This window comes from Meleagris gallopavo, chromosome 2 (genome assembly GCF_905368555.1).
Source record: "Meleagris gallopavo chromosome 2, MGAL_WU_HG_1.1, whole genome shotgun sequence".
NCBI lineage: Eukaryota > Metazoa > Chordata > Aves > Galliformes > Phasianidae > Meleagris > Meleagris gallopavo.
In genome coordinates, this window is record NC_139405.1 from 25,863,139 (window position 1) to 25,876,151 (window position 13,013).

At 35.6% G+C, this 13,013-nt stretch overlaps 1 protein-coding gene across 1 annotated transcript in view; it reads left to right on the forward strand.

Annotated features, from left to right (window-relative positions):
* The window catches only part of PRKCE (protein kinase C epsilon), a 272,059-nt gene extending 259,484 nt beyond the window's left edge, over window positions 1-12,575 (forward strand). The window contains exon 15 of the mRNA XM_003203888.5: window positions 9,308-12,575. Within this exon, the coding sequence (XP_003203936.2) occupies window positions 9,308-9,454 (147 nt within the window). The 3' untranslated portion in view covers window positions 9,455-12,575. The remainder of the gene's footprint in view (window positions 1-9,307) is intronic.
* The last annotated feature ends 438 nt before the right edge of the window (window positions 12,576-13,013 follow it).

The following is a 13,013-nucleotide window of genomic DNA, read 5'->3' on the forward strand; positions in this document are numbered from 1 at the left end:
GACAGTGGATTGTATTGTCATACATGCACAATTATGACTTTGCATTGTGGGGGAGAAGCCCTGTAAAATGCAGTATCATTCAGTAGCACCAAACAGAACGTAGGAAATGACAGGCCAAGTAAATTTCTTTTTGTATAAATGTTCTCTCTTTTCAAGTTTGCTTCAGTGTGAATGTCCCTCTTTAAGGTAAGGCCTTCAATATGGGGAAAATATCAAGGTAGGTCCATTTTTAGGCCTAATAACCTTGAGGTGTCCCTTCAGTTCCATAATATATTTCCATTTGGTCATCACTGCATGGCAATGAGCATTTAGCAGGTGGGCACGCAAGGGGCTATCCTGCATGCTTTTGCATGAAGTGTTACTGCTTAGACAAAACACCAGAGTGGGATCCTGAGACCTCAGACACTCACATACCACTGTTAAACATCACACATTATGTATTTCCACTTCCCTGCAGGCATTTTAGGAACAGGCAAACAGTGAGATTTCTTCTGAGGGTGACTCTGTGTTGATTAAGACTAGTGTACAAAAAAAAAGTTTGGGAGTAGGGAAGATCTTACGTTTGTCAGAACTGCTAACATAAATCCTTCTAAAAAAAAAAAAAAAAAAGCTAAAGAAAAATGGTTGTGGGTTGTTGGAACTTAGCCTTCTTATTACAAACCTTTATAGCTGTTGAAGTCCTGTTTGGTAGTGCTAGCCCTACCAAAAGGTATCATGAATTAGAGTATTTCATGTGAGCTGGTTCCTAAAAGTACCACTTTCCTGCTACTGGTTCCAGTGTTAGCCATTCACTGCTGATAAGAAGCATTGACAACTGGTGGATGATGAAGTTCATCATCTCAGTTTAGCTAGCAGCAGGTGGTTATGAGCAATAGTAGCAGAACTACTAGCAATGTATCCTGTACCAGTGGGTCTAGTAACGCATCTGGGCAGGGTAGGACGGAGATGTCTGGCCTTCTTCTGCCTCTCCCCGCAGTGATAAAAGACCTTGGATTCCAAATCACTTCAAATACTTTAGAACTCTGCAGAACTGTGAACTTCTCTCAGGTGTGAGTAGATAGCTTTCAAGAAACTTAAATCTAGCTTGTTTCACAGCTAAAAGACACTGAGAGTAAGCAAGCTGATGTTTTTAGCAAATTTCAGTATTGTTTGCTCAGATGTACAAGGTTCTCTTTCTCAGAATGTGCTCAGTCAGTCTTATTTTATGTTTCTTGTTTTCTACAGCATCTCTGCAGCAGCTGCTTTTACCTGTGATTGCCACAACACTAGAATTATAGAAGTTTGAAAGCTACTGTAGGATTCCAGTGTTTCTTTTGATTCTATACCAGGGATCCAGCAATATTTTGTTTGTCGAGTCCTGGTCTTTTAACACTAAACTCTTTTAAATTCAATGATTAAGTTCATTTAGCCATTTGTTAAACATGTTTTTAATTACTGCCCATTGCAGTGGAGTGATAAGCAGCCAGAGTGTTTCTGCTTTCCTTTCAGACTTCCTCAGAGTAGGACAGATTTTGTATCACTTCTTGGCTTCGCTCTTCTCTAATCCTATTTTCAGAAAACAATTAAAACCATTAAATGAAATTGCATTATCATGGCTACTTACAGAACATTCTTAAGTGTTTAAACAGAAACATTTATTTTTATGTTCATGTAAATAATATTTGTAGATTATGGAGTATAAAAAAAGACAACTTGACGATCTTTATTGCCTATGAGTCTCTGAAGGATTGTGTTTTCATTTGAAAAGAATAGGAATAAGGAGAAATTGACTGAATACATTTGTGCCCTCATGTCCCCAGTAACATCTCAAGTTCCCTACAAGATGAGATACCTGCTTGCAAAAGCAGGTTTAAGTTTAAGTACACTATGAGAAACAATCAAGAGATCACACATATTCATGTAAAGGTGATTAAATACAGAAAGAATATTAGATCTGTAGTGAGGAGAAAATTGCTTAAGTTTAAGACAGATAAGTAGCAGAACCAAGAATGAAACCCCTGGCACTACGAATTCTGCTAAATCTTACTGGGAACTTTTAATAAAACCACATTCAGAAAGTGACAGTGAGATACTGCACATTCATGCAGTCAGTTCAGTAGTCTTAGTATTAAGCCATGCTTGTCTAGCTTTCTCCATTTGCATACAGTGAGACCTGCAATACCACTTCTCTGTTTAAGATAATTTTAGAAAAAAAAAAAATAGGATAAAAGAGTTCATACACGTGATCTTTCTCAAGCTGGAAACTTTATTCTTAATGAGATAGTGCATGAATTATCTGAAATCTTTTGGAGAAGAACAGAGTCTCGCCAAAAACTCTGTAGCATTTCTGCTCTATGGCTTGTAGTGAAACCACATAGACTGTCCCATTTTAATGTGTAGCTGAGAGTGGGGATAAGGCTCCCACTGCACATGCTTGATATTACCTTCCATGCTGAACAGTCGTACTTTGGATCTAGTGTCTTCTACTTATGAAGGAGGGGCTCAGAATCACATGATGTTGCTATATATTTATAATTTCATAATATGTTGAGGAAGATTCTAGTATTTGTTATTTGTTGTTTTTTTTTTTTTTTTTTCTGTGATTACATTGTTCAAGTGACTGTAGATGAAATAAAACACTGGAAATTCAGCCAGTTTTAATCAGGATACATGGCAGAGATGAGTCCTGCAATATCTAATTACATCAGTCAACTATTGAGTAGTATTAGAATCTCCACGATTTGTTTTTGTGCTTGCTTAACCCATGGAAAGCAGAGTAAGCTTGTAAGTTCTCCCCACAATCAGTAGCAATACAATTAAACTAGTAGCCATTTGTTTTTCATTCTTGTGAAAATTAATTTTTAAAATTACAGCGATTTAGAGGAGGGTTAAGTGAATAGGGTATTTTCTATTTACCAAAATAGGAAAGTAATTTTAGTATTAAACATGAACGTATATGCAGTATGCAGCAGCTATGTGAGCAGTATATGGAGAAGGATATGGATGACTTCCCAACAGTCTGTGCAGCATAGGCTTGCTCTAGTCAGATGAGCGTAAAGAACATGGATCCAGATTCTCTTTAGAGGTAGCCAGTGACAAGGCGAGAGGCACTGGGCACAGACTGGAACAGAGAAGACTCCATCTGAACATAAACCGTTTTTTTTTAATGTGCTAATGGCAGCACTGGCACAGGTTGCTCAGAAATGTTGGACAGTCCCTTTTTGGAGACCTTAAATAGCTGCCTGTTCTCGTCCTGAGCATGTGGCAGTGGCAGGGATTAGACCAGGTGACCCCCAGAAGTCCCTGCCAAACTCAACCATTCTCTAACTTTTGTCATGGGTTTTTGTTTGTTTTTGTTTTTTTAAGACACATTACATTTTCACTTCAGTTTTTCACTGCATCTCACCACTTGGCATCGCATTCATCAATTTTCTTATAAGTCACAATCTGAGTAGTGTCAAAATGTTCATTATTAAAGTGCCTGAAGTGAAAAAAAAAGTTAAGATTATTGTGAAAACTGTTGTGATTCTGTAGCAGAATTGTGACTATAAGTAATATTTCTATGCACTATAGATCCTCTACAGAACAAATGTGGTTTGGTGACTCTAGGCAACCTGCTCTAGTAGTTGCTGACCCTGCACGTAGCATGCGGGTTGAAACTAGATGATCATTATGGTCGTTTCCTACCCAGGCTATTCTGTGATCCCATGATTTCACCATCCTGCTAGACTTCCCATATTTTATATTTTTTTCCATGAATTATCAAATGGCTCCTGGAAACCACTGGAATTCTAAGACCCTTTACCCAGGAGTTGCCCATGACTTGCAAACCCTCCTGCAACACCTTTTTCTTCAAACCAATCAGTTCCGTTTTCTGAGTTTATCCATTGCTTTGCATTGAAGTGTTAGTGATCTGTAAGACAAAAAGGTTTCTACATGTGTATATGAGGACTTGGCAGCAGGTGGTTCAGCATGTAGCAGCTGCACCTGCCCTGACTGCCATAACGCAGCTGTAATAACAATGGTTAAAACACATTTTCAGGACCTCACAACCAAAAATGGTCTAACCTTGGACGTGTGCCAGGATGTAAGATGGGAGGTGACATTCAGCAGTCATGACCTTAGAACAGCTGAGGATTTCGGTGGAGGCTTGCCAATAAAATGTGAACTGGAGAGGCACCCATATAAAATCCGCTCTGCAGAGAGGATCATTAAATTGCAGTAGGAATTGTATTGTGCAGATGAAGGGCATTCTAATAGGACTGTTCCATTTCTTTCTCTTCTCCCAAGCCCTCACCACCCCACAAAGATACATAAAATAATTTCCCACATAGTTAAATCCTCAAAAACCTAATTTAGGGTGAAAAATGAAAAGCAGAAATGCAAAAGTTGACATTTTTCCCTGCAACTTTTTTTCACTCTAAAAAAGGCATGCTTTCTACCACAGCATAGCTTCTCTGCTGTAGTTATGTCATGATTAAGTTGAAAAGGAAACAAGCTCTGATAAGATGGATGAGGTGGCTCTTGTTGGTAAAGGATTGACCATGGGCAAGAAGCTGTAGTGATGGCCTCCAGTGCAGCTCCTGTGAATTCTGTCTTCACAGATGTTTTAAACAGAGGCAAGTCTTGTGCTTTCGCAATCAGGCTGTGAACAAAACAAGTTTAGTGTGTACAGTTTTAGTGCTGTGTGCTCTGTTGAGCAAAAACCCATACCCACTTATAGCCATAAGGTACAGTGGTTTACAACATTTTATTATGGGTGAGGTTCATTGCCTAGACTGTGAGCATAAGGTGACTGTCAGTGAACTTGCAGGGCTTTGATCTTCTTTGCTTTGCTGTTTCTGTCATTGTATTTTTGGTTTATGGGATAAGAAAAAGGCCGTGCAAAAGTGAAGTACTGTGGTTGGCATCCTGGCCATATAATCATTAAATGTTTCTGTCTTCTAATTCTTTAGTTTATTCCTCCTTCCCTCCTGATCCACTTTACATTCCTAGGAAAAATACATACTGTTTTGATACAAATGTAGTTTCAGTTTCCTGGGTCAGAAATTATTCCTCTTAAAATTCATAATTCGGTGAATTAGGTTGATGTTTATTAAATGTCTATGTGCTTCCATAACAGATTAGATTACAGCCTACATAGGTTGGCATACTTTCTAAATACTGCCTGTCTGTTAAAATCTTTGCTGAATATCTTTATTATCCATTTCTTTCTTTTAATTTGGTGTCCTTCACATCTAATGAAAGAATAAATAATCTAGAAGCACAACATCTCATCCTTCACTTGGAAGTAACTTATGTTGGTATTCTTCTGAAAACTACTTGGATTAAAAACCTTTTTTATCATCATAACCTGTAGCTGATGCACTGTAGTTTGTCTGATCTGTTGCAACTCTTTGTCATGTGAATAAAGAAACTGACATACTAAATAAAAAATACAAGTTTGTACAGTTATTCTGATAGCTCAACATTTTCTATCTTCTCAAATCAGACATTCTAGAAAATACTTAGGATTCTCATATGGCCTTGCTGTGCATGCAAATGCTGTGAAGAGGTATCAAGTTTTTTTTAAACTTCAGTTTGTGACTGAATGTAGACAATAAATTTTTCATTGAAATTATGGAGAAAATTAAGCCAGTCTGATAAAAAGTTGTTTAATATGTTCTTATTAATAGCACATTACGTTTCTTTTAAACTTTTCATAATAATATATTAAGAGATTTAAGGAGAAAAAAGTATTTTTACTCATTAAATAGCAGTCTTTCTCCAAATCTGTAGTGGAAAACTGAAAAAGCTGATTAGGCAAAATGGCCTCAAGTTGCGCCAGCGTAAGTTTAGGCTGGATATCAGGAAACACTTCTTTACAGAAAGGGTTGTTAAGCACTGGAATAGGCTCTCCAGGGAGATGGTAGAGTCACCATCTCTGGATGTGTTTAAAAACCGTTTGGATGTGGTGCCTAGGGACATGATTTAACGGAGGGTTGTTAGAATTAGGGTAGGACTTGATGATCTTTTCCAACTTGAGCAATTCTATGATTCTATGAAATGATATTTTACGAAGACTGTCTTCTAAAAGCCCTAATATCTTTACTTCTTTGCACAAAACTGTAATCTGTGAATAGAATAAAACATGACTCTGACTTAAAAATGTCATCCTTGATGAGATTATGTTAATATGATGAGGTCATGTTATTATTTATTAAATCATGGTGATCTATTCCTGTGGCGTAACAGTGTTTCACCTGATCAGATAGTATCAGCCAGATGTAGTAGGTTCATCAAGTCTCTCAAGATACTTGGTCGTGCACGAGGTCAGTGCTCTGATGGGATATCTATGAAGTGTTCACACTGCTAAGGAAAAAAGATTTAAAAATAGAATATGAAGCCAAATTAAGCTTTTGTGTTGGGGACAGCTGTGATTTGGGAGAGTTCTGATTTCCTAATAACAATTGTTTCTTCAGTCATTTGAAATTAAGAAGTCTTATCTGGAAAAACATTTGAAAACTTGAAAATAATATCTCTCAAAGACTCAGGAGCTTTTGGCTAAAAGAAGAGAACCCATTTAACTACTGCTTTTTTAGTATGCATTTGTTAGCCAATCTAAAGACTTTAGCACTTTGTGATTTTTTCTTTAAATACTTGAAGTTGGATAATAGCTGTAGTCATATGCTCTGCCTACCTTGCAGATCATCTTTCTTTTCTCTGCTCAGAGACAGCCACAGCCCTTCATACCTTCATGCTTAGCCTTCATGCTACAACTATATTTTGACGATGCTGTTGATCTGTAGACTATTCACTGTGCAAGTACAACAAGATAGCAATGTTAGCAGAAATGTAGCCAGACCTGTTTCACTTTAGAGGATGGAGCCTTGCAAAATAGCCATAGCTTCAGGAAGAAACTGCCTCAGTCGCTAAGGAAGACTTCTCAAATAAATCTTTCCTTTGAAAAGTGCCTTGTTATGACCTCTACCTTTTGACTTACGGCTTAATCCTTTCAATTTTGGTACTCTGTGGTTTATTTAATCTCACTAGTCCAGTTGGTTAGTTAGAGACTTGCTAGTATATCCTTGCAACCTCAGATCATTTCCTACCTGTTCTGTTAATAAGTTAGTTGATTTGTATCTGTCAAAAAGATAGAGAGTTTCTCCTAAGAAAGTAAAATATTTTTCTCCTTCTTTGGATATCTCCTTGAAGGCAGTCTTTAAGTAATGCTAGGCTTTTAAATCTAAGTAAATTCCTTTATTTGTTGTTTCAGAAGTGTTTGCAATTCAAAGTTCTACTGGAAGTGCAATTATTTGTAATCAACAGGATTTAGATTTTTACAAGTACTCACCTGCGCTCATTTTCACTTACCATCTTAATAGATCTCAGCAGTGGTGTTTTGGAAAAAGTAACTATTATCAATTAATTGCCCTGGTTGGAAGCTGGAAAATTTTCATTTTAATCTTTTAATTTCAGAAAGAAAATACGATTTTGCCAAATATGTTCAGTATGAAAAACTGAATATAATTCATATATCATTAAATTGTTATCAGCCACTGTAGAGCTTATTTGCTAGTGGTTATAATGTGAGTATAAGCAAGTTTCTTCTGCATGAAGCTACAGTTCTGAATTTGAATTTTACTTTTTACAAATATTCACTTACCATCTTCTGCTTTAGTGAAAATACTTGCAGCAAATTCATTGTATGAGTGTGTGAAAATACTGTGGTAGGACATGACGAACAGGAAGAATGCAGACATAGTTAAAATGTAACATAATTCAAAATTCCTTTTTTCTTGCTTTGTAGTATTTGCAAAAAAAAACTTTAGAAAAAATAAAAAAGAAAAAACCTAAGCTATATCCCTTACTTTTTATGCAGTTCAGAGTAGGCCACATACACTTTATATGCAAATTTCTGTACAAAGTAAATATTACAAATATAGAGAAGATAACCATATGTTTATATAAATGTTTTTAAAGTCTATATTCTTTTCCTTTTAGTGGAACTTTGAAGATAGAAAACGTATATTTTTAATTTTCTGTACTTAGAAAGTACTTGGTTTACAGAGTCTCTTTTTTTTTTCTATAAACTTCTTACAAGCTACACGGGTGGTGCTTGCTATAGGTATGTCTCAGGCAGGTCTAATGAAGAAAATACAAAAATATATCTAATTTATAGGAAAATTTGTCTGCAGTGAAAGAAGGCCTCTACCCCATTTGGAATTCGTCAGTGTATCAATTTGAAATACATCATGTGTCATCCTTTATGATATACCACTTCATGAGTTTATCATTTAACTTTGCACAACAAATAGCTATTCTTCATCCTAGATGTGGAGGATGGACACAAAGTAGGTTTTTACAGTGCTGTTGTACCTCCATTAAGTATCAGTCAGATTTCATGAAACAAAGAGAAAGGATAGACAAAAAAGGGAAAGGAAAATATTTGTTCCAATTCCCTGAACCTGTACATGCCTGAAATATGCTGCTAACATGGAAAATATGAATGGTATAGGTCTCAGTACAATGACTTAAAGGCCCCATGGCCTGATGTTCTTTACATGTAAGTGGTTATAGATAGATGTGAGTGCCATAAGGAAAATGAGCCAGCCTTTTCAATTCTGTCTCTCGTTAACACACTTTCTGCCACTCAGAGCATGTCCAATTGCAACCCTTTGGGCCAAATTTACTGAAAGACCAAGGTTTTTTGGTCTTCCATGGAGAAATCCTGGTGCCACTGAAATAAGAGAGAGCTCTGAGATGGATTTCTTTGTAGCTAGACTTTTGTGCTTTGCTGTGTTGCTCTGAATTACATTAGTCTGCATTAGGACTTCTCAATGTTGAGCTCAAAAATTTTGGGATGAGATCTGCTGTGATCTAATTTTAAAGCCAAATATATCCAGATACAAAGAAATGGTTAAATTAGAGTTGAAAGAGTTGGGTATATTGTGGGGAAATCAAATTCACTCTCTGCCTCTCAAATGAGATATCATTGTGTTCAAATCTATGAGGAAACAGCCACCAACTATGCCAAAACCCTTTCTAAATTAGTCCTGATCTCAGCTTCCTGCTTTATCATCATACTGCTATTCCTTCGCCTGTCAGAGACCAGCGAGTCTCTGGGAACTCATTGATAGTACTGCTTCTCTGGCCTCTCCTGAACCCATTTATAGTAATTGCTATTGTAGCTTCTCTCATATGTCTGTTATTATTTGTGTGAAGTAGCTCCTGTTTTATTTCAGCCATTCCATAAAATTCAGCCTTTCGGGGTTGGGGAAGCAGGGAGAGGACATTTTATTTTGCTGTGCTATTTTACCATTCACCTTGTTTGTATTTTTCTTCTCAGAAAACCAAAAGGGATGTAAATAACTTTGATCAAGACTTTACACGAGAAGAGCCGGTATTAACTCTAGTGGATGAGACAATTATAAAACAAATCAATCAAGAAGAATTTAAAGGGTTCTCTTATTTTGGAGAAGAGCTACTGCCATAGACATCGTTAGGCTGACAGATGAATCATGCTGCAAGAAGTGATTCTGAAGAGATCGTCAGATTACTGAGACTCAGTAGATCAAGAACTACTTCTCTTACTCTGAGCCCATATCCCCATTTTAAGTATATATTTATTGTTGTTTTTTTTTTTCTTTAATCTTCTGACATGAAAGCACTCTTAATTTCTGTCTCACAAAGCAATGCAAAACAATTTTGTATCAGAAATTGTAGATGTAACACACTGCCATATATTTCCAACCATTATTCCAAAGATCTCCCCACAGGACAAAATTGCATCTTTTCATGGAAAATGGAGCCATGCTATTAAAGGTGATTTAACAGATCATGTCATGTAATTGTATGACTCTAAGCTGAGAAGGTGAGACCTGTTTCTTCCGCACTAGTGGTTACTGTGAGATCTGTGGAACAAGTCACATATTACCTACCCTTCAGTAAGTGAAGAAGTCTGCATTCTTTGGGGTGTAGTCCTCAACTATGAATGTCTTATTGAGGTGAGGTACAAATATAAAATAAACCTGTCCAGAAGAAGTACATCAATTCAGACTTTTAATGAATTTCCTCATAAAATGTATGGAAAACTTTTAGGAATAAGAAGAGTAATGAAGATAACTGAAATTTTATTCAAAGAAGGATCCTATATGGATAGATATTAAAGGGCTAAAGAATGAAAAGCCTATAGTGCTTTAACACAGCTATATATAGGCATCATTTTACAGTTTTTTAGGCAATTGGATCCATGTTACTAAATTGAATATCCATTTAAATGAACCGTTAATGTGATGGCAAGCTTGCAAATGTTTATAATTAATTTGACGTTAAAAGTTAATTATAAACACTGTAAATCTGCATTTTCCATTGTAGCTAAGTTGATAAATAATTTCTTATTTATATTTATTTTCTCAGCAGTGTGTTACTTTTGCACACTTTTACAAAACCATAATACTACTGTGTTTGTTGTTTTTTATGTTTGAAATCTAAAAAGAAAACTGCTTTTAGAAGACACAAAATAAGGCTACATTTGCATTTTGTGGAAATGTGTTGAAAAACTGAAGATCAAACATTACAAACTGACATTATTGAAAGTTGTAAATTGAATTTTTTGTGTATTAATTGAAACGGTAACTCATGTGGACAATATTACTAATGTGAAGTTACCTCCTGTAGATACGCTAACAGTGTTATGTACTTATATTTCCAGGAGTACCCTGTGGTTTGTTTTGGTTGTTTTTTTGGGGGGAGGGGTTGGTTGGTTTTTTTTTTTGGTTTTTTGTTTTTTTTTTTGTGTACATGTATCGCTGAGGTCATTTTATTATATATTTTACTGGACTGAGTGAGCGGTCATTGGAATCCATTTTAATTGTTGCACATGGATTTCCAGCTGCACAAAAATATATATACTTGTGATTGGCAAAGTGGCACTAAAAAGCTTTTTTGCCTTTTGTACAGGTGAGATTTTGTATATAGTGTTTGCTGCAAGGCCTGTGGAATTCATTGAATATAGAGGTATCAACTGCTGCATGTTCAGGCATACTATTAAAATGTTAGTCTATGAGAGAATAATTATAATAATGTCCATGTGCAATACTCTTGTATGTGTATTGGTTCAAGTTACTGTCAGAGAGATGAGGTTTTTGTTATAAAAAGATGTAGACATATATTAAGCTATACTAAATCTCCTGTATAGTTCTCTTCAACTCTATTATGATATGATAGAGCTAGGAAAGAGAAGGAATGTTACAAATTGTGGTGGACAAAGTATGAATCATTGGCTTTAAGAGATAATCCTGGTCTCAAGCAGATGAGTTAGTTTGTGTCAGTTTTACGTCTGGCTGCTCATAGCCTGTTACTGATGACAACATTCAGTTCCATTTTGTTTTGTTTTTAAAACTCAGGTGTAATTATTATATATATTCTTATGATGATTTCGAAATATTAAATATTATATCAATTAATGTGTTGTCTAGCCTACAGGTGTAATAATGGATCAAGCCTTTAGTTTAATTTAATTTATCTTCAGTGATCTTTTGTACTGGGAAAAGACTAGCTTCTGGAGCTGAGTACCAGCACAGAAACATTTTAATGATTTCATCATCTCAATGTTTAAATTTCTTTCTCTTTTAGAAATATATTGTAGAACTGCCCATCAATTCATGTCTCACTACTGGCTCTGTTTATTTCTCATCACAGTTAGCTTTTGACATCCAGGCAAGAACTGATCACAATGCTGAAGTGTTCCTTTCCATAGGTGAGTAGACTGGCTAGGAAGGCAAGTTATTGAATAGCGCACTACTGTTTGTACAACATGAGGCCTTTACATAAAACTATGAGCATTTATTTTGAAGGAATAAAAGCATCCCATAAAGCTTTTCTAAAGTAAGGTATATTCCCATTTCTAACACAGAGATAAGCAGCAAATGTTTGTATTTCAAGAGGCCTCAAAACCTGCATTATTTGGTAGGATGCTAAGAGAAAAGTCAAGGAGATAAAAACTTTTGCATGGGCAGATATTTCTTCAATATAATTAGTTAGATCCTCTGCATTGGGTTTACATCAGAAGGTTTGTCTGTTACCTAGAACATTTTTTAAAGATAAATCTTAAAAATGGACATTTACATTTCTGCCTGTTCTGTAAAATCTTTCCTGTTCCTTCTTTGTAAAATGAGTGCAAAATGCCAAAAAGACTATTAATAATAATAATGATTATAAAGAATCCATCATGTCTTGTTTTCCCTCCAAATAAACCTTATTAAAAAAAAAGAAACACATTTTTCTCCATAGGGTGAAAAATAATTCTCTCCAAAAAAGGATTAAAAATTACCTCTTCTTAAATTATGTGCAGAATAGTTCTGGCTAAATATAAAATGTATTCAGTTTTCGGGGGGTGGGGAGAGGGGGGGGGGGAAGGGTAGGCTTTTTTTATTGTGAGGATTTATTTGTACAGGTTTTGTTTTTTTTTTTCTTATGGATGTAATTTGAATCTCTTGCCATTCATTAGTGTTATTTCATCGTAAACATTATTACTGTGCCAAATGTACTGTATTCAAAAGGATGTGAATGTGTATTGTTTCAAAACCTAATAAATACAATGATGTTAAATCTTATTTTTTTCCCCAAAGTCTTCATGAGTATTTCCTAATGAGGAAGAAACAAAGATGAAGGATGAATATTTTTCCTGTTACGTATTATGCAAAGTACCATGAGCTTGTCTTTTAGGAGTGGACATTTGGCAAAGGGAGGATTTGCTAAGAGATTCATCTGTGAAGAACTAAAAACTCCAAGAGAAACACAGATAACAGTGAGTGAACCATTCATCTTGGGCAATATAATATTTGCCCCCAAAATTGAACAGGTGAGTTTACAGACTTTTATGTGTTTACCAACTGAGTAATGGTTGCTGAGTCCTAGCACTCTGATCCCAAAATTTTGCTTAGCTGTATTGTTGAAACTCAATAAGGCACTTTGCGTGCAAACATGTGAGACTACTTTAGTCTTCCATTTCACTGAATAGAAGGATTAATAGTATGTGTAAGTCTAATTTA